This window comes from Halichoerus grypus, chromosome 5, assembly GCF_964656455.1.
Source record: "Halichoerus grypus chromosome 5, mHalGry1.hap1.1, whole genome shotgun sequence".
In the NCBI taxonomy this organism is placed as follows: domain Eukaryota; kingdom Metazoa; phylum Chordata; class Mammalia; order Carnivora; family Phocidae; genus Halichoerus; species Halichoerus grypus.
The window spans coordinates 63316223-63342641 of record NC_135716.1 but is presented as its reverse complement, the minus strand read 5'-3'; the positions used below and the strand labels follow the sequence as shown (position 1 = coordinate 63342641).

The following is a 26419-nucleotide window of genomic DNA, read 5'->3' as shown; positions in this document are numbered from 1 at the left end:
TGATTTTAAGTACACCCACCCATTACTCAAAGAGGGAATATATAACTACAATTTGACCATTAGCTTTACTTTAACAAAGTTTTAAAGAAAGGGATCATCCAGATGACTGAGTTGTTGCACAAAGTATATGCATTTTGACTAAAGATTAGGACACAGTCTATCAGGACACAGAGAATCAGGTGCAAATCAAAGAGGCTCAGGGTAACACTTCATGACAAGGCTAGTATGTTACTTTAGCAAAAATTCCTTATCAAAGATCCTAGTATGTGAAAATGAAATTCTGCAAACATGTTTGAATTTCATACATTTTGCTAGCTGTGCAGGAGGGCTTAGCACTAAGAGGTATTTCCTACGCAGGGACTTTACAAATGTTTGCGGTCTTCCCTGCCTGTTGGCAGGCAGGTTGACCTTATTTGATAAACTTCATCTGTAGTTCACAGACATTAGTGTACAGAGGAGATGCCTCAGAATCCCTTGGTTGTCATTTTTAAAAGATTCCTGGGCTCAGTCTCTGGGTATTCTGATTCTGTACATTTGAGGGTATGCACAGGGTATATCTATCTGCCTTTGTTAGATCTGCAGGTAATTCTGATGAGCAATCACATTTAAGTTCTGCTCATTTCCTTCTAGAGCTATTGTTCTATGACTGGGAGATTCTGTGAAGAAAAGTAGGCTGTGACCCAGGCTGAGTGTACATTTTCCATATGCTAAGTATGGGCGTAAATGCACTGAATGTTCTCAAGTGAAGATATGATGGTCCTTTTCTAGTGGGCCATAACTGACATACTAATTTATGATCTTATAAATCTTGATATGTAACCATAGCAAATGTAAGAAGTGCAGGGAAAACGTTATCTTGTCCTAGGAGGACCTTGGAGCATTTGATATTTCCCTATTTCTTCAACAGGTGTTAGAAGAAATTAAGAATCCAATAATATATCTATGGCATGTAAGTCAAAACAGAACCCAGAATTATTCTTTCCTAGTCCAGTTACTATGAAATAATTAGGTGATAAGATTAAATCTCCCATGTTGTTATCATTTTAATGGGAAAGGGAGAAGATAATCTACCTTCCCAAAATGCCATCATCTACTCCCTACCTCCTAAGAAGAATTAACATCCCAGAAAAAAAGCCCTACAGTGCAAAAGCTAGCTTTAAAAAACAAAAAATCATGGATATTACTCAAAAGCTTTCTATTTTCATTTAACCTATCACACACATTCCTCTAGGTCAGTATGTGCCCATAACTCAATCTTTGTAATAGCTTCATAATATTCCATACTACAGACCCATCTTGATTTAGATCTTGATTTTTTCAATGGACTTACAGATGGACTTTCAGTTCTTTGTTTTTTAATCCCTACATCAGCCCTGCAATAAACATTGTAATGCATGCTAATTTTTTGGACAGATGATTTCTATGATAGGATTGATTTGTGCAAAGGTGCAAGGATCTGAACTCTTAATAGATTCTGCTGGATTATTTTCTGAGGAGTTAGTAGCAATTTCACATTTCCATCAGCACTGTGAGTTGGTTTCTTCCCAGCCTCACCAACATTAGTGAAACTCCAAAAAATTGAAAATGTTCAATCTTCTATGTGAAAAATGGTATTTTCTTGCTTTAATTTGCATTTCTCTGAGTGAAATATACCTTTTTGTGTATGTTGGCTCTTTGTATACCCTTTTCTGTGAATGGCCCTCTAGGATAAAATAAAGTTCTATTCTTCCTCACACCATGTACAAAGAAAATTCCATATAGATTAAAGGTCCAAAGACAGCAAAGTCAGAAGGAAAAAAAAAAAGGAACATTGTATAACTGAGTGGAAGACCTACTTGACATTTTAAACAAGATAAATCTAAAAATGCAACAAAGGAGGAAGAATTAAGGTAAAGTTGAATTTATAACCATTAAAATTGTTTATATTGTCTTTTGCCTCACAGAAAAAGTCAAAAGACAAATGATAGATTGTTAAAGTATGTCATATATGATACAAAGGATTAACATTCCTGACATATGGTTCTCTCAAAAGTGGATACAAAATAGGCAAAAGAAAAAGAGCAGGGATATTTTTTCCACTGTCTCTGAAGATTCTTGTGTTTAAGATGTAGACAAAGTACATGTTTACATCAGATTATTGAATAGGAGGTATATTTCCTCCTCTACAAGGTTCTCCTGATCCCCATCTGTTCTCTGCCTATAGAGTCTCTTGGCATTTGGGTCTGATTTCCTCAGGCTGGGTGTTGCCTTTGGTAAACCTCACATGCCTACTAATCACATCTTAAGTTTCCTTTTGACCGCTCCCTCCAGCCTCCCCTAGCAACTCTGCAGACAACTCACAGCAGCTCAACTGCCTCTTAAAGCCAACAGCTAATATTCAGAAAATTCTGTGTACAAGGCAAAGAGCCCTACTGAGCACCATTCACAATTTCAGGTGTACCCTACAATGGGAGAATCACATCCAGTTCTATAGTTTAGAAACTGAGTTTAGGAAAGGCACCTGTCTTGCTTTATTTTACAGCAGAATTTAAAGCATTTCCTTGTATGTCAGTGTAGATGAGGAGCACCTGAGATAGTTCATGAGCAAGTACTTTGTAAAGTCTAAGCTAATAAATAGGAACCTATTGGGCTAGATTTTCCTTTAAAACTGCAGTTAAAAATAATCCGTGATTTTAGCAGAAGCATCATATACCCCTTGCTCCTTATCCCCTACTTGGAGGCAACACGTTTTTCACCAGCTGCCATCTGCTATAATAGCTGCTTCCAGGAAATCAGCACCATTCAAAGCCCTGCCTTGAATAACATCCTCAAAAAGACCTCTCTGCCTTAATAGTTTTTCCTGAGTAGGTAGCACTCTGTGCTACTTCTCCTTTATAACTATCACAGTTCTAATTAATGTCTAATTAATTGAGTTGACACTTAAGTGTAAACTCAATGAAAGCAAGGACCACATTTCTTGTGGGATGCTTAGCACAGTGCTAGGTGCATAGCAGACAATCAACAAACATCCGTTGATTAAAAGAAAGTCACAGTATTTTATATCACACCTGCTGTAAGAATCTAATTGTTATTGTTTGTTCACTTATACATTGTCTATTTCCCTTATTAAAGGGACTTAGAATGGGCTTCACAAGAATAGGGACTTTGCCTCCCTTATTCCTAGCCCTTTATATTATTAACATCCGGAACTTGGGACATATAGGTTCTCAGTGAGAATTTGATAAATGAATATAGGTCTCAGTATATGCCATTGTTGGCTGACTTAATGGAACTTTGAGATCACCACCTTCCATTTTCAAAGCTCCGTGATGGACTATTGTGAGCACTCCTGGTTTCTACATACAGTAGCCCCCCACCCTTCTCCATGGTTTCAGTCACCTGCAGTCAACTGGTCTAGAAGCAGATAATCCTCCTGACAAATCAGAAAGGTAATATTCTAATGCTGCCCTCACAATGCCTAGGTCATTGACCCCACTTCAAGTTATCACAAAGGTATTTTATCTCACATCACAAGAAGTGTGAGTACAGTACACCATATTTTGAAAGACCACCGTCACCTAACTTGTCACAGTGTACTATATATAATTGCTGTTATTGTTCACCTCTTACTGTGCCTAACATAAATTTAACTTTATCATAGGTATGTATGTATATAAAGGGTTCAGCACTGTCTGTAGTTTCAGGCCTCCACTGGGGGGGCCTTGGAACATACCCCCACAAGTAAGTGGACTCCTGCATTTAAGTTATCTACACGTCTATTTAATATCAATGCATTGTATTACAAAACATACACAAAAATTAAAGGATAAGAAAATGTTAGAGATCTGTTAGACCATTTTTTTTTTTCTGGGTGACAAAGAGTTACCCAGAGTTATAGGACAATCAGCCACAAAGTTAGCTGCAAAGCTGATCTTTTTCAGTATTCTTTAAGCAAAAGCCTGTGTTTTAAGGCAGAAGTCTCTTTAATCAATGTTCTAGAATGTATGAGAGATGGGTAAAGGAAAATGATTTGCAGGTGATTGAAAAGCAGTTTTTATTCAGATGTTCTTTTTCTTCTAGTTTTCAGGCTGAAGTTACTGGTGAGGAGATAATTAAGCATCCATAGATCAGAGGTGGGGTCTACTCAAAAAGTGAGAAGTTCAAAGTACTGAAAAGTCAAATAAAAATTAGGGATGTGGGATTTTGTCAGACAGTGGAGTAGCAGCAGAAAATTTATGCAGACAAACTTTCCCCTCAACCCATGCCCCACAGAGACAAGATGAAATAAACCTTAATGTTCAACCTGAACTAGGTTCTGATTATCACTACTATGGCAGCTTTAAAAAGAAATTGATGGTGTAGGAAACTGCTTGCAAATATTTTTCCTGAATTTCTTCTAGATATAATGGGCTAGCTCAGTTTGGGAAAAATATATGTAATAGGGGAACAGATCTAAAAGCATAATGGATTCTCCCTCTAGTCATTTCAAATGCATTTTCTGACTCATTGTATTAACTTTTGAAAGAAAATCGAAATACGAATTTAATCATAGTGTGGTATGGAAACCACAGAATTTCTATTTGAAAATCTACTTAAACAACACAACAGCATGATGCTGGTTGTGCCTAGTATTATTCCAACCTGCAAAGTCTTAAACCCTGCTCCTGTGTTTTCTAGTTTCCCTGGTATCTATGTGACACTCAGCAAGGCAGGTGCTTTGGCCATTTAATGCTTCGTTAGAATACCCAGCAATCTCATTTTTGCTCAGAACTGAAAAATGAGCATATTTTTCTTTTCAGTCATTAGTTTGGCATTGAGTGCTATATTATTAAATTTACTGACTTCTGATTCTTATTTGCAATGCTTCTGGAACAGTTTTGGCATAACAGAAGCTGAAATCCTTGCTATAGTGTTGACCTTTTTTGGGGGGGGGTAGGGTGGGGTTTACACATGTTAAAATTTTTTTCTCTGAATATAAAAGTTGTTCATACTTCACGTAGAACTAGTAAATAATGTAGGAAGAAAACCATCACCTCTAACACTGTCTCTTGGTCATAATAATCACTTAATATTTTAGAGCATTTCCCCTCACCAGATAGTTAACCATATCATTTGTAAGAAATCAAAAACTTAAGCTGTTAATACAGTTCTGTATCCTGTTTTCTTAACATTTCATGTTGTATCTTGAGCACTAATGTATTAGGCATTTATAATGGGCACAGATTCCATAATATATAAGTAACCCTTCTTGTATTGTTGAACATAGATGTAGCTTTCCAGATTTTGATAAAATTGGTGACAAACATCTTTCCATTTACTCTCAGTCTTTGCCCACATTTCAGATAATTCCCTTAGGAAAGTTTCTTAGAGATGAAACTGCAGAGAAGAGTAGTGTTGAAAATAGCTTATGTTTGAGTTTATGTGTGTTCGGGTCTGTCCTAAGCACTTTACATACATGAATTTAGTATTCGTTCAATTTTACAGGGGGAAAAACTGAAGCACAGAGAGATTAAGTAACTCTCTAAGGTCACAGGGTAAATGAAAAAGCTGGGATGCTAACCCAAGCAATCTGAGGATTGAGCTGGTGCTCCTAACCTTTGTACCCACTTAGGTAAACATGACCCTAGCCTGTCATCAACATTAGACTTGGAAGTAATAGGCCACCTAACTGAACCCCTGGACACCTCAGAAAGTATGGCCTAGAAAGATTAAGTGACAAAGTCAAATAGCTAGTAGCAGATCTAGAATTTACATCTTGACTCCTCATCCTGCAGTCCAAAAACTTGCTATTCCAAGGGTGGCCCATGAACCATAGCATCAGCCCCACCTGGGAGCTTGTTAGAAATGCAGAATCTCAGGTCCCTACCCCAACCCTCCTGAAGCTGAATCTGCATGTTAACAAGATTCCCTGGTGATTCATTTGCACATTAAAGTTTGAGAAGCTCTGGCAAATACACTGTAAACTTGATAGATCCTTGGTACTTCAATGGAAAAAAATCTGCATGTAAACTGCTGGTATTTCCACAGCATGAAAAAAAAAAAAAAGCCATTTTTCAGTTAAAGCTTTTATTAGGTTGAAGCGTATGAAACTGCTGTTATTTTAGATAAAACACTTAATATTGGCAACTTAGTGTGGCTCAACTTCCGTGGGTGGAAGGATAATGATAACAGGTATCAGCAGTTTGGGTAGAGATTGGACTTGAGGAAGTAGTAGAAGAGGTTCTTTGTCCCCAGTGAATATATAGGTTAGTCAGGAAGAAAACACAATTAGACAATTACATTGCAAAGTGATAAATGCTACAGAAGAGCATTCTGAGAGCTCTGGAAGAAGTTAAGTGATGTTCTGGAAAATAAACACGGAGGAAGAAAATTATTTGCTATTAGTGGCAAAAATTATAAGCCTTAGTGAACATATTAAATGGGCATCCTCACAAGGCTTCTCAGAACCTGATTAAAACCAACTGGTTAAGAATATAAGGTGCTCCAAAAAGCTTAGGAGCTATGAGTTGCCGCTTGAACTAAGAAAACTAAGGACTATGTTATCCTTAAAGGTCATAGCAGATAATGAGAGTTTACAGGTCTTACCATTGAGGGTGTACTATTTTCATGGGCCCCACTTTGGCCATTTCTCTTTTTTGAAGTTAACAGTTTTAGGTTGGGTAAAATGAAGAACTGGCTTCCATTGTACTATGAATGAATAGAACAATCTTAGGGGTAATACTTAAAGATGCAATGCGTTTACCAGAAGCTGTGAATAACCTATAAACGAGTGGTACGTGTAAATATAAAAACCTCTGTTAAGTATTTTCCATTCTCAAGTCCTTCTTTCAGGTATCTGTGATCTTGCTGTTCTAGAAATGAGACTGCTATATAGATTTTGCCCCTTTACAGTGGTTGGTTTAGAAATACTTAACTTGGGGGGAGTTGGTTGAATTGGTAATAATTCCACTTTACCATTTTTTAAAATTTTATTTTATTATGTTATGTTAGTCACCATACATCATTAGTTTTTGATGTGGTGATCCACGATTCATTGTTTTCGTATAACACCCAGTGCTCCATGCAGTACGTGCCCTCTTTAATACCCATCACCGGGCTAGCCCACCTGCTACGCCCCTCCCCTCTAAAACCCTCAGTTTGTTTCTCGGAGTCCATAGTCTCTCATGGTTCGTCTCTCCCTCCCCCCTTCATTTTCCCCTTCCTTCTCCTAATGTCCTCCACGCTATTCCTTATGTTCCACAAAAAAGTGAAACCATTTAACTTTTTTCTTATGGGGTTTCCTCTTCTAGAAAGAACTAACCTACCAGTTGCTGGGCCCATGGTGAGGTATTCATCCTGCAGTTAAATGTTATGTTTCATTAAAGGACAAAATAGATGCTTCCTCACAAAAAAAAAAAAAAAAAAAAGGTCAAGATGGTGTCAAGTCATTTGTTTGGCATGTCCGGTTTTCTTGAGAAACTATTATTTTCATGACTTGAAAGTAGGTCTCTAACCTTGGGACCTTCCTTTTGCTATTTCTCAGTTGATCCTCTGCTCCCCCTCCTTCCAAGACTCCTTAACTCAAATCTTTCTACGACTTTAAGCCTTTCTCACAGGGACCAGTTGATTTCTCAATTTCCATTTGGATATTTATGGGTTTTACTAAAACTTGACTACTACCATGGGAAGCATGCTGAGCTCCACTCAAGAAATGCTGTAAGTGATGTGATGAGCACTGGGTGTTATAGGCAACTGACGAATTACTGAACACCACATCTGAAACTATTGATGTACTATATGATGGCTAACTGAATTTAAATTTTAGAAGGAAAAAGAAATGCTGTAAGTCGGAGGACACTTTGAACTGCACAGTGCTCTATCTGATCAATTCTATCTGTAGAAATTTTTATTGTTAGCTTATTTCAAAGGAAGCCTGCCTGTATTCTCCAGGGTCATTTGGTTTCTGTGGTACCTGGAATTTATATGGGGATCTGAATGGGGTAACTGAGTATAGGAATTGCAAACATATTCTTATTGCATCAAGACATCTAAGGAGTTAGAAAAAGATGAGCTAAAAAGGGAAAACATGGACAATAAAATTCAGATATATCAGAAGGCCTTTGGTTCATAAAAACTACTCAAGGACTATAGAAGACATTAAACTCAACATGACTGATGAGGTAGGAGTCCTCTGTAATTTCAGGTGAATTCATAGGTTTTTCCTAGAGGATAAAACAATGACAAAGAGGCAAGGGTCACTTCTCTAAATTTGGTAAAAAGGTAATGGCTAACATGTTGACCAGCTGGTGCCCATTCTGCCAACTATGCAGGAAACAGCAGCTTGGCCTCAGATCTCTTCCCTGAAACAATACTGTTCAAAGCAATTTTAGGAGCCTGATAAGTAAAATATCTGAGACCAAAATTGAGTAATCATTTGAGTGATACCTGAAATGTACTGAGCAGGGAGAAAATGACACGAGGGTGGGATATATCGCACATAGGTACATACAGGTGGCAGCTTTCGAGATCCCCACATACCCCCTGCAGCCCTGAGGGGCAAATGGCTTCTTTTCTCACTACCATCTTCATCTTTACGAAACCTAGTCTGGCAAAACTGCCTGCAAATGTCAGCAGTTTGATTCCTAATTTATTAGTTTCCTCCCTTGCCTATCTTTCCCCATCCTTCCCTCCTCATCCATCTAAACTTTTACCAAATATGCCAAATACTATTTGGGGACTGGGAGAATACAAAAAGGAATAAGATCTAGCACCTTACTCTCAACTTGCTTGTAAAACAACTTTCTTCCTTGAAAAGTAAAGATAGGACATCCACAAAATCTATTACTATCCAGCAGTCTGTGGTGATTGTAATAAAGGACAGGTAGAGTACTGTGGGATCATGCAGTGGGGAGCAATCACTTTCAGTGGAATCCAGGAACTCCTGCCTGAGGAGTAATGTTTGAACTGGCTCATGAAAGGCAGGCAGGCTCCAGAGAGGGATTCCCCCAGAAATGTATACCACGGAGACAAAGGCACAGAGGAAGAGAGGAGGGCATTTTGGGGAGGTTTTGCAATGTAAATAAAAAGGAAATTGAGGGTTATTTGCAGGGCAGGGACAGGAAAAAAAAAAAAAGAAAAAGGAGTAACTACTCCCCTCTGAGGGCTCAGCTCCAGCCATGTCAACTTGGTGCTTGTGCTCCACAGGGCTTCTCAAACTTTAAGCTTACATTATCTGGAAGGCTTGTTAAAGCCTATATTGCTAGGTTCGCCCCTGGAGTTCCTTGTGGGGAAGGGGTTGGGGGAGGAGTGTGTGTAGCCTGAGAATCTGCATTTCTAAAAAGTTCCCAGGTGATGCTGATGCTGCTGGTCTGAGAACCCCTGTCCAGAGATATGGCCAACAAGCTCCCATCCAACTTGCTTTTCTTCTGCCTGGAAATTTCTACCCTCAAATATTCACATGGCTCCTGGTCTCAATTTATTCTTCTCATCTTTTTTCCTGACACTCTATTCCCTGTCTATGCTGTATCTTCATAATCCTTATCATATCTTAACACTATGGGTTTTTTTTTTTTTTTGTCATCCCATTAAAATGTAAATCCCATGAGGGACAGTTTTATTCACTAGTGCCTAAAGCAGTGCTATAATTCCTAGCACTCTAAATTTCTGTGTTTCTAGGCTTTAAAACTGTATTGGGCACATGGGAGGCACTCAAATAATGTTGACTTGCACAAAAGAATAAAATACCTAAGAATAAGTTTAATCGAGGTAAAAGACCTGTACTCTGAAAACTATAAGACACTGAAGAAACTAAAGACCACAAGAACAAATGGAAAGATATTCCATGCTCATGAACCGGAAAATTATTAAAGTGTCCATACTACCCAAAGCCATTTACAGATTCAATGCAATCCCTGTTAACATACCAACAACATTTTTCACAGAACTAGAATACTAAAGTTTGTAGAACCACAAAAGACCCCAAATAGCCAATGAAATCTTGAACAAAACTGGAGATACCACAATCTCAGTCTTCAAGGTATGGCACAGAACTATGGTCATTGAAACAGTATGGTACTGGCACAAAAACAGACACAAGATCAAAGGAACAAAATAGAGAACATAGAAATAAACCCACACTTATATAGTCAATTAGTCTATGACAAAGGAGGAAAGAATATGCAATGGGAAAAAGACCGTGTCTTCAAACGGTACTGGGAAAACTGGTCATCTACATGTAACAGAACAAAGTGGACCACTGTCTTATACACAAAAATGAACTTTAAAAACGGATTCTAGACCTAAATGTGAGACCTGAAACCATAAAAATCCTAGGAGAAAATATAGGCAGTAATTTCCTTGATATTAGCCTTGGCAATATTTTCTAGATAGGTCTCCTAAGGCAAGGGAAACAAAAGCAAAAATAAACTATTAGTACTATACCAAAATAAAGAGCTTAGCACAGCAAAGGAAACAAAATGAAAAAGCAACCTACTGAATGGGAGAAGAAACTTGCACAGGATAATTCTGATTACGTATTTTAGATAGAAACCCACTAAGAATACAACTTACCAAATAACAAACAAAAAACACCCAATAATCTGATTAAAAATAGGCAGAGAACCTAAATATACATTTTCCAAAGATGACATACAAGTGGCCAGCAGACACATAAAAAGATGCTCAACATCACTAATCAGGGAAATGCAAATCAAGACCACAATGAGAGATCACCTCACACCTGTCAAATTGTCTAAAATCAAGAAGATAAAACAAGTGTTGGTGAGAATGTGAAGAAAAGGGAACCTTCATGCACTGTTGGTGGGAATGTAGATTGGTGCAGCCACTATTGAGGTTTCTCAAAAAGTTAATAGAAATACCATAAGATCCAGTAATTCTACTAGAGATCTACTCATAGAAAATGAACACAATAATTTGAAAAGATATATGCACCCCTATGTTATTACAGCATTATTTACAATAGGTAAGATATGGAAACAATCCAAGTGTCTACCAATAGATGAAGATGTGGTACGCACATACGTGTACACACACACACACACACACGAATATTACTCAGTTGTAAAAAAGGGAGGAGATCCTGCCATTTACAACAACCTGGATAGACCTAAAGGTTATTATGCTAAGTGAAATAAGAGAAAGATTATATCATTTCACTTATATGTGGAACCTAAAAAACAAAACCAACAAACAGAAACAGACTCAAATACAGACAACACATGGATGGTTGCCAGAGCAGAGAGGGGTAGGGGAATGGGCATAATGAGTGAAAGGGAGTGGGAGATACAGGCTTCCTGTTATGGAATGAATAAGCCACAGGGATGACAGGAACAGCATAGGGTAATAGTCAACGATATTATAATAGCACTGTAGGGTGACAGATGTTAGCTACCCTTATGGTGAACATAGCATAAGATATAAACTTGTCAAATCGCTATGTTGTATGTCTGAAATTAATGTAACCATCAACTATACTTCGGGGGAAAAATAGTGTTGACTGAATAAAGGAGATATTGTCTTGGAAAGAAGAGAGGTGAGCTACGGACTTGTATAGTTTCAGTCAGAGAGGATGGAAGCCAAGATAACCCAGGCCATACACCACATCGTCTCCAACTCAAAGATACACATCTTTGCGTTTATTAATAAAAGGTTTGGGGTCAGGGGTAGGAGGAAGGGAGGTTGAGGTAGAGTAGGAGTTTTAAGTAACTGCAGAGTTTCGGAACAGCTGCTGTGAAGGCCAACTAGGTTCTAAGGGAATAAACCCCATCATTTAGGGCAGAGGAAACCAGTCAGGCTATACTTCTCTCTGAAATGCAGAAGTAGCTTTTATATCTGATATTATATTAAGAGGATTTTCTACTTGTCACTTATACTCATTCCCTTTTACTGCCACACAGAGGCCTGAAAACTCCTATGGGGGAGTCCAGTTCTTCCTGTGTCCTCCTTTTCTGCCCTATAAGTCAAGGGCATAGAATACTGTTTTCAGCAGCAAGTGTCTTACTCCAAACATCCTGCTACACAAGGTTGTCCCAAATGCCTCTAACCTTCCATATGTTTAGCAATTTTGATGCCAAATATATTGCTATCACACCAAACACACATGACATACCTTCCATGGAAACATGACTGATATGGTTGGGGTCCTATTATAGCCTATCTTACTACAAACCTTGTGTCTTCATTATATTCACAAAAGTCACAAATAGGAGCTTAGACATTTAGAAGATTCATGAGTTAGTCCAGTTAAGAGGAAAATCTAAAAGATGGGGGATGTGAAAATATGGCAAATGAGGTCACATGTACCAGTGGTCACAGATTCTTTAAGTGCAAAAATTAGCTCATCTGCTGATAAAATGTGTGATACCATAGTTTTATCATTTAGCAATTGGCAATCTAACACTGAAATGCTATAAAAATACACAATGTGTGTGTTAAAGGTCGAGAAAGAGTAGGAAGAAGGTTGTTGACCTAATATAGTTGCATTTTCATTCTCCCCCCACCTCCCCTGCCCCAGTTTAGATCATGGATTAAGATCTAAGCCCTCAAGTTTGCTGGAGTGGAGGTGGGTGGGGGAAAAGGATAACTGGGTGATGGGTATTAAGGAAGGCACTCGATATAACGAGCACTGGGTGTTAAAAGCAGTTGACGAATCACTAGAATTCTACCCCTGAAACTAATATAGCATATTAACTAAATTGAATTTAAAAAATTAAAAAATCTAAGCCCTCAAGAGGCAGAGACTCTGCTGCTCTCTACTTTGGAGATTCCTAACCCTGCTTGGAATATAGGATTGATGGTAAGGCATCATTGGTACTGCTGGTACTTGGTAAGTGTGGTAGGATGAAGGAAGATTGAAGGACTGGAAAGATGGAAGAGCGGATGGTATACCTCCAGTCCTGAACTGACAGGAGGAGGGAAAAGGGAGGCCCATTCATTTGGCTAACACAAAGACATTTTAACAGACCTTTTAATTTCCCAGGAAGATGAAAAGTAATCAATTTTGTAACAGGTTATCTACATGAGATCCTTTCCAACTAATATTAGACATAATAATTTACTTAACACCTATATTATATTCCAATTTACAAACTATTTTGTAAGATGTTAACGTTAGAGGAAGCCGGGTGAAGGGTGTGTGGGAATCCTCTGTCCAGTAAATCTAAAATTTAAGTTTAATAAAGAAAACAAAACTGAAAAATCATCTTTTATCAGGTCCTCTATCTACTATGTCTTCATAGGACCAGGACATGGTTTTTTTTTTTTTTTAAGAGGCCAGCTAGCTTCCTGTCTCTTCAGACACTTAACTCCATTTCTTATCTTATTCTTACTCTTATTCTTACCCCCGGCATAAAACATGGCCATACTCCCCTATCTTAAGTAGTAAAAGCAAGAACAAAACCCTTTCAACTATTTATCAATTCTCTACTCCCACTTCATGGATAAGCTTCTTGAAGTTATGGTCTACACTTACCACTGATGTCCTCACATCCCATTTGTTCAACCTACTGTGCTCTGGATTTCGCTCACCATTCCACCAAAAGCACCTCTGACAAGAATATGATTGAGGTCTTGAATGGCCAAGGCAATGGATAGCACTTTGCTATATTTAATGTGACTTGCCTCACCTTTCTTGGATCTTATTCTCCTGGGTTTCTTTCTAGGACGTTCTACTAGTTCCTCTGGCTCCCCCCTCCCCCCATTGTTCTATCTTGGTTTTGGCTCTTTATTCTTAATGTAATGAGTGCTTCCTAGATGCTCCATCCTACACTCTATGGTTTTAAGAAACTATACATCAATTACTGGCATCTATTCCACAGTCTAGATATCTTTTGAGCTTCAGAGCCATCTACCCAGTTGGGTACTTTATAGACCCATCAAACTATAAAGAGCTGAAGTAGTACTTACCCTCTCTGCAAAGAGCTCAGTCCTATTAATCCTAAGAATCATTTTACACTATTTCCTCTTTCATCTCCTCTTCGGTTACCCAATTGTGAAAATTCTACCTATTGAGTATTTCTTTAATTGCTTCCCTCCTTTCCCTTTGATTGTTACTGCCAGAAGCCAGGCTCTACCCTGTATTACCATGATCGCTATAATATCCCAGTCTTTTGCCCCCAATTATTAGCCTTCTATCTTCCCTTCTCAATGATGGGAGAGGGAACTTTCTTTGGGGCAGTGTGGGTGGGGGGGGGGGGGAAGAAAGTCATCTAGATTTTCTTTGTAAAATTCTTGATTAGCACCATTCACCCTTGGGAGAAACCAGAACTCCAGGTTATGGGACATAAAGTAGTTCATGACCTTGAAGGCTTACCTCACCTCTCCTACCAAAAGAAATGTCCTTTATTTTTGGTCATACTTAATTGCTCTGATTTTCTAGATTTGACCAAGTTCTCACCTGTAGTTCTTTGCACAGGCAATATATTCCCTGTGTCTGGAAAGCCTTCACCTAATTTCTAGCTGTTCTTTATGCCTGAGGTGAGGGCCATGTCCTTGGAGTCCCAAACATTCAAAAGAAAAATGTAAAATACCTTGCATATTTAATAATTCACTCAGATTCCTGTCTTTTAAAGACTCTTCTCACAACCAAGCCACCTTTTTTCACCTTTCAAAAGTCTAGATTAAGTGATGCTCTCCTGCACTTGCTCAGCACCAAGAGTTTTGTCTGTGGGCACAGTGATCCCAGAGTGGGAATTGTTTACTTACCTGAGTTACTCATTACACTATGCACATGGACTGCTCTTTTATCTGTAGTCCCAGACTAGCAGAGGGCCAGATATGTTACAAATATTTATAGAAATGAAATGAAATCCTCCCTCATTAAACACTTCTCAGCCTTGCCAAGTCATTTTACTTCATCCCCAATAACCCTAGGGAATAGGAAAGAGTAAGATTTCTGGATTCACCAAACAGTGTTGTTAACCATAAGGAATGCTTCAAACTCAGCTGACCTGGGTTTTAGTCCTACTCCATCAGCTCTGCAAATCTTACCTTTTTGGGGTTCTGTTTCCTTGTGTATTAGATAAAGGGACTGAGCTCTAATTTTGTGGTCTTTCTTTCCTGATGCTATGACTTAGATACCATTTACATTTTGAATTTGTGTGAAGTACACAATTTTGAACCTGTGTGAAGTACACAATTCTAAAAGCCCATTTGGATGGATTGCTTCTATAGGAGAATGAAGTAGAAGGGGAAATGGATCAGTAATCATTAAATATCAGAGTGACCACTGAGAGAAGCTGCTAGTTATTTCCTAGTATGTTCCTCCCCAGCCATACCCACCATCTCCAGCCATTATTTCATAGCCTCCCATGCAGCTAAGTCCATCTAACCAACTCTGGCCAGTAGGGAGTGAAGGTAAAGGACTGTTCTCTTAAAGGAGAGTGACCATCCCTTTCCACCGTCCTGCTGGGTAGACCACAAGAGCTAGAAGACTCACTGAACCACATTTGGGAGTTGAGCGTTGAGTATGGCAGAGAGACAGAACAGAGCCCAGTTCTCTGGCACTACCAACTATACCTGCTTGTATTTCTACATGAGAAATTTCTTGTTCAAACCATTGAGATTTGGGGTTGTTATGGGAAACAACAACAACAGCAGCAACAACAACAAACCCACAGCCCAACAGTATCCTTAGTAACATAGATACTAATATTTTATTATTTTCAAAGTGTACTGGGAAGATGGTAATTTTGTTAAAGCCACTAATGGAGTTTGCTTGAACCTTTAATAATTTATGAAATTTACTATACTACCCAGAACAAGCTACCTGAAAGCTTCATATTTTACATTCCACTTTATCATAAAGAAGCTAATGCCCAGAGGCAGATTGGGAAGGTATTTGTTTGACAAAGCAAATTCTAATCCTATAAACCAGTTATCTACTGAGCAATCATAGTGAAGACTAGAACAGTTCACAAGATGACTTCATTTTCTGATCAGCAGTTCCATTTACACAGAAAAACTTATGCTTTTGTAGCTCTCACAATATAAAGTTATGGAACAGTAACATCCTTCACTGATATTCAGGGAGTGGAAGTGATTATGTTTAACGGTGTTAGCCAGAATGTATCCCGGTGCCATAAAATAAAGGCTCCATTATCAGATTGGGCTCCAAGAAGAAGTGGCCCAGAAGCATATAAAACACTCCTCTTTCTACTAGCTCAGTGGCAGAGGGAATGCTGTTCCCCATGGAGTACTGCCTGCCTGGGAGGTCAGGTCAGTGGAATAGAGACCTACAGCATTGCATGCTTTTACCAAGCAAAGCAGGAGGCCTCAACACACAGAACAGACTGCAGGGAACAAAGCTTTTGGAATAAACAGCTGATAATCAGCACTTAGGAGTTGCACTTTGAGCTAGTGCATAAGGAAAACAAGTTATTCTCCCATTAATAAGGGCCAAGACCTCAAAGGAACTTCCAGAGAACACTGAAGAACTATTCTATAAACCACACACTGACTTGTGAAGAATAGGTTCAAAAACCAACCTTAGAGCCTACTGTACATCTTTCATAATTCCCTAATGCCCCAAATCTATAGCTCACACATTCCAATCTATCATTCATGATCTGAGATGGTGCATTCTTGCTTTAGGCCTTATGATGAATGGGGCCTGCCTGCTTTTGTTAAAGATGGAACAATGCTGAAGCTCTAGTTCTCTGGACTACAGAGGAGTCTCAAGGCTGAGGAAGAGTGAAATAGAGACAGGAAAACCAGACAGTCTGATTATAGAGGCCTTGAAAGCCAGGCGAAGGATTCTGGATTTGATGTAGTTAGCAATAGGGAGCCAAAGTAGGTCTTTGAGCAAGGGAGTAACACACACAAAGTCTTATTTTAGTAAGATCATCAGAATAAGAATGCACTAGAGAAAGGTAGATCAGTTAGGATAAAGCTACCTTAATTTGGGCTAAGATAAGGAAATCCTGAATAGGACTGGTGGCTATTGCAAGGGAGAGGAGAGGACAAGTAGGATACTTTCTATAGGAATTCAGTAAGGAACTGAATTTGCACTCTGGAAATGAATAAGAGGGTAGCTGAAAACTTGAAACAAAGCTTATTAAAGAAGCAAACACAGTGAATAAGAAGGCTGAATCCATGATTTACCTTCTAAATCAGGACTCTGCTCAGACTGAAATGGGATATTGCCAATTACTAGGCCAGAACAGCAGGTGCAAACAGGGTCGGTCTTGGGCAAATAGGGATTTCTGGCCATCCTACCTAAAAGGAGTTTTAACTACCACCATAGAAGATAACTCAGATTCACATGACCACCTCGAGCTCTTGTCTCTAGCTCCGGGTTTCTAAAAGTTAAAGACATTAAAAGGAAGCCACCATTGGAGCATGAAGATAAAAAGCTGCTGTTGAGAGACAGAGGAAGAGCCAGAGAGGTAAGATGGAAAACAAATATGATGTCCCTGAGGTTCAAGCTGTTCTGAGTCACTGTATTTCTCATAGTCCTCTACTTTTCAATAGGTCACATTCTGATTTGGAGTCTCCTTGCTCATAGGATTTGAAGGACCAAACCGCCTTCTTAAAAAACAAACCTTATTTCCTTCAAGTGTAATTCCTGGATCTCCATATCCTTTTTCCATGGAGGACTAGTGAACCAAGGTGGTGACGGAGGGGGCTGTTGGGGGCAACAGGGTTGGGGATGGGGTGTGGGTACAGCACGGACACTGACTCATCAGCATGCACCAGCTGGCTAGTGGGCTATAACTGCCCTGCACATATGTACCTATGGTCATGGGACAAAGGCAAAGTCCTTGGAGTTGCTCCCCTGAAGGGGAAATAACCACACAGACAGGAAAGGAGTCTTCAACACGTGCAGGGCTGAGTGAGGACGATGTGTACAAGGTCTCAGCAGGCAGATCCAATACCAGTGGGCTCAAGTCCAACAAGCAACCCTGGTGGCAGGACGTATGTTTGCTCTCCTCCCCAGCTGAGCTAGAGCAGGGCTGGGTGACCAGAATAGGCGAGGCCTGGAATAGATTTCTACTCCTCCCTTCTTGGTTCAGAGCGCACTTATCAATCCCCATAGTCTGTTCATACCATCCAACATTTATACATTGTCTGCTAATGTTATGTGTGGTGCTATTTACTAAACCAAGCTATCAGAGGGGTAGACTCTGTTGGTCAATGTTCTTGGCACAGAGTAACATCACTTGTTGAATGAAGGCACATACCCATGGCCACTTTCTGTGCTTTGTTTTTTGTGGCAATGTAAATTCCCCATCTTCCACTTTCTATCCCTTATGTTGTCTGCCTGCTTTTCAAATGAGGACTTACCATCAGTGACTCATCACCTAGAAAAGGGAACCACAATTAGACTTCCAACTTTATCTACATAATCCACTTATTTATTATCCTGAAACTATCAGTTCCCCAAACAAGATTAAACCTTCAGTTTTCCTTAAGAGCAGTTATCTTCTGTATCTAAACCAGTGACAGAATGTGAAGTACTTTGTCCAGTCAAGCAGAGCTGGGTTAGAATCCCAACTGTGCCCTTACAATGACCTTGGGTTAGTTAGCTCTGAACTTGAGTTACCCAGTCGTACTTCATTTAGCTTATCTGTAAAATGCGGATACCCAAAACTGCATCATGTTAATATAAACATTTCTAAAAAACATTACTTTAAGTATTGGGAAGTATTAGCTATCTTACCACCTGTTGAGTACTTACTAAGTGCCAAGAACCATACAATAACCTGCTACTGCATTTAATTCACACAAAACTTGAAAGGCTCTATTATTATCTCCATTATCCCAGATAAGGAAATGGAGGGTCAGAGAGGTTAAGGAGCCTGCCCCAGGTAACACAGCTACTAACTGTGGCAAAGCAGAAATTGAAACCCAGGCAGTTGAACTTCCAGACTTTTAAACATTATGCTCATTGACTGGCATGAAGGAGGTACGGAGAACTATCTCAAAGAAAAAAAAAAAATCATACCCACTTTGATTTGTCAGCATTTCCAGAATTTATGGCTTCATGGTCTTAGATCATTTATCACACATACAAAAAAATTCAAATTTCATATGATGCAGAAGATCCTTAGGTTTTTGCCTCCAATATACCACAGTAAAACAACTAAGTCTGTTTCCAGGAATTCACAGAAAGAGAAGAACTGTGCTATTTGCTTGTGTAGGAGACTCACTGAACTTTGTCGATCACAGAAGTGTTTGACTTGCATTTGTAATCCCTGAAACCCTGACAGTATCAATACTGGAAGTTTTTCTATGCTTCATTCCTTTGTGTATTTTTAAATTTTTCTTGTAAAGGTCATTTAATATAGCTATCCAAAAAGGTATTACTCTTGTCAGATTTTCCTTGTCTGATTTTTTTCCCCAAGATGCTTAAGTTTGCCCTTTACTAAGCATCTATTATACAATCGGCAGGATACAAGTGTTGCTTGTTTATGTAGGAAGAGGACTGAGCTCATTAACTGCTCTCAGGAAGAATGCTGACCTGCCCAGAGTGTTCTATTTTTTTTTTTTACTCACGTGCAAAGTCCTACAAATGAGAATCCCTTAGACTCAACCAAGACCTACAAAATTGTTTTTACCAAAATGCAAGAAATGGGGCTGCTCCATAATTAACAAAACCTAAACTTATTACTTAAAGGAGAAAAAGTGAGGTGGTAGAATTTTAACCATAGGCAACAAAGATCACACTAAGTAACTATGCCACCACGTCATGCCATCAGGTTCTTATTAGCTGAAGAGCTAGACTTCCAGAAAGTAGTTCCTGGGTGAAGCAAGCTAAGTAATCCCAAACCTAAGCAGCATTTCTGTCTTTGGTGATGAGAAAATGGCCTATCTAGTAAAACGAAGTTAAAAACCCCCATTTTTGGTGGGAGTGTTTCTGGTGGGAGTGTGCTCAGACACTTCCGGTTTTTAAGAAGCTTTAGGCTTTTACAGTGACGGACAGGTAAGGCTATCTTCAGTTTCTCAAATGTTTCACTTTTTTCTCCAACTTTCAGACATCTGGTAATTTATACATTTGGGACTAACTTATTATGTAGCAGCCAAAGGGAAAACATCCAATTAATGCTTTCATTGCAGAACAGAAAAAGTAGTGCAGCTTCCTCCAGAAAAGTTCCAGTTGCAGCAAATTCTAGAAGAAAAAGTCACTGCCATTGGCTGCATTTCCTCTACGTGGTGCTTAGGAAAGTGCATGCACCTGCTCAGCTGAAGCAGGTCTGCTAACTTGGTCATCATCGAGCACTACACACTGAAATAATTAAGGACATGGCCACAGCTGAGTGGAGGAGTGCAGTCCTAGGTCACATGGGTGTGTCAACCTGTGATCTAGGATTATCACATGGCCTGACATCAGCCAGGAGAGTCCATAAACTCCACAGTGGGGCCTACACCAGTCATGAAACATGGCTCCCTTGCCTAGATCTCTAGAGGCAATAACGAATGACAGGATGTGAAGCCTGGACCGTGTGTGTTTAGGAGACTGAAAAGCAGCCCTTCAGATGTTCACTCCTTTCTCTTTCTCCTAGGAACACCAGGGTGGAAAAATTGGGATTGTATTACCATCTATAGCCCTTATCTGAACCAATGCCTCTACCCCCATCCTGTAGCCCTTAGAACTGAGGACAGGGTTTGTTTTTGTTTTTTTAATTTCCTCTGCAAGCACCGTATTCAGTAGAAACAGTGAAGGCAGGGCCTAGATTCTTTGGGAGATAAAGGGATACATTTCTTTTTCCAGGGTCATACTTCTAAGTTCTTCTTTACACTATTTTCTTTACACTATTCCTAGTAAGAACAACTTTGCCTTAACACACTGGACACTACCCGGTCATAACCCACATCTAGGTGAAAGTCTTCCTCAACTGGTAGTTATGGAAAGATAAAGATTTAAGACCCTGGTTTTCCTGCTCTGTAAAAAGCAATTGAATTAGATGAGCTATTTAAGGTTCTTTCTGCTTTAAAATGCAGTAAGGCCATAATTCCCAGATTCAAAGAACGGCCCCTGCAAATCTGAGCAAAGCACACGTTGTAGAGTCCACAGCAAGCCTTTGGGATAAGAAGTGCATAGTCGTACACTGCTTCAGACACAGTCCTGTGCCTCCTTATGAAAGGCAAACACGAAGTATCTTAACCTATCCTAACACAGGGCGACGGGGAGCTAGCTGTCTTTCCCTTCTATATTCTTCCCTTCAGAAAAATACCCATAATTTTACTGTTGGCTGCTTTTATTCTGCTTATTTGGAATTGGCTCATTTGCATTGCTCAGATTTGACAATCTTCCTAATAACTACTACGTAGGCACACGCACGCACAGAGTACACTCTGTTCTTAATCACTGGTGAATCAACCACTTCTGTGTACAATTCTGAAGGAGAAGCTCTAGTGTTCGGGTCATAATTCACATGGTACAATAGCATCCTTCCTCCACTGACCTCTACCAAGGCAAATATTGTAAATACTGGCCATGGCTCCTCCAAAGACAGAATCCCATTCAACACTGGTCCCCAGTGGAGGCTGGCACACTACAGAAAGTGGGGAAAGCTAGACTTGTGACCACCACATTCTCTCCGTGAGCTCAGCCCAAGAGCTGGGAACTGCACACACGTTTTACTTTAGGTGACAGGAAAGTGTACAGATTCACACAGAAACCACAGATGAGAGAAAAAAAAAAGCGAGGCATGCTCAGGAGCCAACTAGCCCCCTCATCCCACTAAAAGCCACGCAGGGACCGAAAGTCGCCCTACTCACCCAGCGTAGCGGTTGCTATAAAGGTGGCTGTGCCCTGGTTGCAGAATCTTCAAAAAAAGCAGGCAAAGAGGCAGAAAAGCAGCTGTCCGAGTCCTGGGCTTCCCGAGGAACTTCATAGTGTTACAGTGAGAGGAGCTCAAAGTCCCTTACAGCAGTCCCCCGAGGCTGGAGGTGGCTCACAGTGCCCCCTCCACATGCGCAAGCGTTCTCTGGGAGGGGGTGGGGGCAAAGGCTTGGGAGCGAGTAAAATGTGACACTTCTTTCCAGCCACGGGGGAAAAAAAAAGTGTAAGCAGCCCAAGAAGGGAAGTTGCTATTAAGACTTGGGACAAGAAGCAGCAACACACACAGCCCGGCACGGCAGCTGAGCCTGATCCTTAATCAGGCTCCCCTAGAAGGGGCTGGGCTTCCCCTGTGCTGACTCATGGCTGGGGTTCACTGGGTGCTGCTTCCTTTGGGTAACTTCTTTCTGTTTTTTTTGTTTGTTTGGGTCTTGCTTTACGACTTTAGGCCCCTAACTTTCTTGGACAACTTTTCTCCTTTTATTACCTTCTACAGCGCAGGGCCCGATCCTAAACGCAAATGATTTGCTTGACGATGAGCTAATTAGCGTAGGCATACGTAGAACATTCCAGGCTTAAGGCTCTGAGCTACCATAACGAATTTCTACATGGATTCCACATACTGAAATGCATGGTGAATAGCCTTAATGAATATATGTGCAAGGATAGGGTCGGGCCCCTGAATCTGAATAGCCAGGCTTGGTCCCAGCTCCCTACCTATACGAAGAAGGGGCAGCCAATTCGCCCGGCTTCTGGGAGCTCTCCGTATCCATTCCATGTCAGCAACACCCAGACCCACTGCCATTTCAGAGGTTCTTATAGGGAACAGGAGGCTTCCATGTGCTTTACAACCTTCACTCACATTTGGAATCATTTAGGAAGCCAGACCATTTAAATCAGAATTCCTGGGGGGTGGAATCGGTGCTTTAAAAGGCTCCTCAGGTGATTCCAATGTTCAGCCACCATGCTGGTCTAGAGCTGGGCTTCTCAAATTTTAAGATGCGTAGAAATCAAATCACCTGTGGATCTTGTTAAGCTGCCCCTTCTCATGCAGGCGTTTGGGGCTGGGGTCCGAGATTCTGCATTTCTAGCGAGCTTCCAGGTGATGCTCCTGCTGCTGGTGCTTCAGTCACACTTTGAGAGGCAAGGCTTTACTTTAGAATGAGGCCTGCTTTTTCTCCTCTCAAAACTAGAGGGGAATAAAAAACCTTGGAGCAAACCATCTCCTCATTTTTTCCATGTTGGTGATGAAGAAGGCGTTTTTTTCATCCACTCGCTCCTATCCAGATATACCAGAAAACCCATCTGGTGTGTGTGTGTTGGGGGGGTATACTTTGCTCTAGTAAATAAGAATGGCATTATCTAGGGTGACTACTATTTCACACCATGCCAAGGCCTGGTCCTAATCTGGGAGAGAGTGGGAGCCAACATCTCTCTATACACTCACTTTTCAAATTTCCTGAAGAGTCATAGCCAAGGATTCTGTATCCTCCAATATTATGGCCCCAGAACACTGGTTAGAAGAGAAAGTACCATATCTTTCCCCATGTTCTCTACCTGGGGAGTTGAACCAAAGTCATAGGAGTTTGTTTTATAACAGAGCTGAAATGAATTTCAGTTAAAATGATTCTCTAAAGCTTTCTTGACTACCCCAGGATTAGTTTAATGTCTTCTCTGTGTCCCCCTCTCTAATACCAGTGTGTTGTTGGGCATAGCACATTGAATTTAGTATTTGTGTGGTTCCCTCTCAAGGCTGCCTTCTCCTTGAGTGCAGAACAGTACCTCTTTCATCTTTATGTCACTTCCTCATATCTCCTAGAGGGAACACAATGTTTGCTGAAGCAATGATCAGCCATGTTTGTTGAGTGAAAGATGAACCTGAGAAGGGGTTCATTCAACATTTATTCTGTGACTTCTGTATCCAGACAGAGGAAAGGATGGAGGCCCTAGAGCAATGGAAGGTCCTGGTTTTGTTTCTTGTTTGTTTATGTTGTCCTTTTCTTCCTTCATGACTTTATGGCCTGGTGCTTCGTTCGGTCTTTGTAAAGTGGTGAGACTGCTCTGCAAGGCAAAGCGATTCATCCTGAGGCCGTTTTTGACGAGGCCAAGAAAGCCTATGTAACAATGAGCGAACTGTTGAAATAAGAGGTTACTGTGTAAATAAAACACTTCATCTCTTTGCATTTCATTATGTCAGAACAATGTATAAATCTGTCATATTATATCACAACATTAAACTAGGAATGTTCAGTCTCTGACTGGGGATTAAGCTCATCCTCAAATCATTCTGAAGGACTGGATCCAGTGAGCACGTTCAGCAAAGGCTCTCCAGACTCTGAGACCAGGGTATTCATTTCCTGGACTATGCAAAAATGCAAGAGACCCTGGAGACATCCTATAGCCTTCCTCAAAATTTCAGATCAAAGGGAAGTTCTCAAACAATAGAAGTCATTCCTAGCAATCTTCCTCTGGTTTTCTAAGGACCAGGTTATCTGATCAAACTTCTCCTGTTATAGATAAGCTCCCATAAAATGAGTGATAAATGGAGTCCATTTAGTAAGTGGGAGGAGAAGGGAATGGCTTTACAGATGGATTCAAAGATAAAAGTCCCATTTTTAAGGCACCGAGAAGGAGTGAATTATTAAACCAGTGAGAGATTTAGAGATGGAAAGATGAGAATTTCTATTTATTGACTATGCCTTTGTCATATTTTAGTTGAAGAGTGAACTTTTAAAAAAGAGATTATTATTACCCTGCAGAGAGGAATACTACAATTGGGAAAGGAAAATGTCGTTCTTGATTTGGGTCCATTGTTGTTCATGAATAGATAATTTTTGATTAAAGTATAGTTGACATACAATATTGTATTAGTTTCAGATGTATAACATAGTGATTCAACATTTATATACATTATGAAATGATCACAATTAGTCTAGTTACCATCTGTCTCCATACAAAGCTAATATGATATTATTGACTTTATTCCCTCTGTTGCGCATTACATCCCCATGGCTCATTTATTTTGTAACTAGAAGTTTGTACCTCTTGATCCCCTTCACCTACTTCACTCCCCCTCCCTCCGCCACCAAATCCTCCTCTCCTCTGGAAACCATCAGTCTGTTTTGTGTATCTGAGTCTAGTTTTGTTTGTTTTGTTTTTTAGATTCTACATATAAGTGAAATCATACAGCATTTGTCTTTCTCTGTCTGACTTATTTCATGGGGCATAATACCTTCTAGGTTCATTGATGTTGTCACAAATGGCAAGATTTCATTATTTTTTATGCTCAAGTTATTACTGTTGGATATATATCCACATCTTCTTTATTCATTCATCTATCAATGGACACCTTGGTTGCTTCCATATCATGGCTATTGTAAATAGTGCTACAATGAACATACCTTTTCAACTTAGTGTTTTCATTTTCTTTTCCTTATTATATTTTTAAAATTTTAATTCCGGTATAGTTAACATACAGTGTTATGTTAGTTTCAGGTATACAATATAGTGATTCAACAATTCTATACAAATTACTCAGTGCTCATCATGATAAGTACACTCTTTAATCCCCATTCCCTATTTCCCCCATCCCCCCATCCACCTCCCCTCTGTTTCTTGGTTTGTCTCTCGTTTTTTTTCTTTGCCTGTTTGTTTTGTTTCTTAAATTCCACGTATGAGTGAAATCATATGGTATTTGTCTTTCTCTGACTTATTTCACTTAGCATTGTACTCTCTAGCTCCATTCATGTTGTTGCAAATGGCAAGATTTCATTCCTCTTTATGGCTCAATGACTCACAACTTCTTTATCCATTCATCTCTCAATGGGCACTTTGGCTGCTTCCATGGTTTGGCTGTTGTAAATAATGCTGCAATAAACATAGGGGTGCATGTATCCCTCTGAATTAGTGGTTTTGTATTTTGGGGGTATATACCCAGCAGTGCAATTACTGGATCATAGAGTAGTTCTATTTTTAATTTTTTGAAGAACCTCCATACTGTTTTCCACAGTGGCTGTACCAATTTACATTCCCACCAACAGTGTGAGTGTCCCCTTTTCTCCACATCTTTGCCAACACTTGTTATTTCTTGTTTTTTTGATAATAGCCATTCTGACAGGTGTAAGGTGACATCTCATTGTGGTTTTGATTTGAAATTTCCTCATGGTTAATGATGGTGAGCATCTTTTCATGTGCCTGTTGGTCATCTATATGTCTTCTTTGGAGAAATGTCCATTCAGATCTTCTGCCCATTTTTAAATTGGATTCTTTGGGTTTTTTATTATTGAATTGTTGATTAGATCATTTTTAATGTCCCTCCCAGATCTGAAATTCTATGATGTTTTAGGGAAAGATTATGCAAAACCTTTTCTTAAGTATATGAGTGAGAGCCATGTAGATTTATTTTGGTAAAGATATCTGGAGGAGAAGATAAATGGGTATGGCTGGGCTTTGTGGTACAGACAACCCTCCCATTGCAGTTTCATGTTCATTCCTCAATGTCTTATTAACATAGGCCTATTGCTTGTCAGGCCTCTTTTATGGCCTTTTGCTATTGTTCCAACATGTGAGGAATTAGCAAATGTGATGTTAGGTTGCTGCCTTATGCAGTCTTGGCAATTCTGTGAGGAATGTTCTGAAGCTTCCTTTAACAATGCATCACTA

General features: G+C 39.7%; 1 protein-coding gene across 2 annotated transcripts in view; it reads right to left on the bottom strand.

Annotated features, from left to right (window-relative positions):
* The window catches only part of CPA6 (carboxypeptidase A6), a 339336-nt gene extending 317248 nt beyond the window's left edge, over positions 1–22088 (bottom strand). For both annotated transcript variants that reach the window (XM_078072317.1, XM_078072318.1), the window contains exon 1: positions 21697–22088. In XM_078072317.1, the coding sequence (XP_077928443.1) occupies positions 21697–21812 (116 nt within the window). In that variant the 5' untranslated portion in view covers positions 21813–22088. The remainder of the gene's footprint in view (positions 1–21696) is intronic.
* Positions 22089–26419: the final 4331 nt, after the last annotated feature.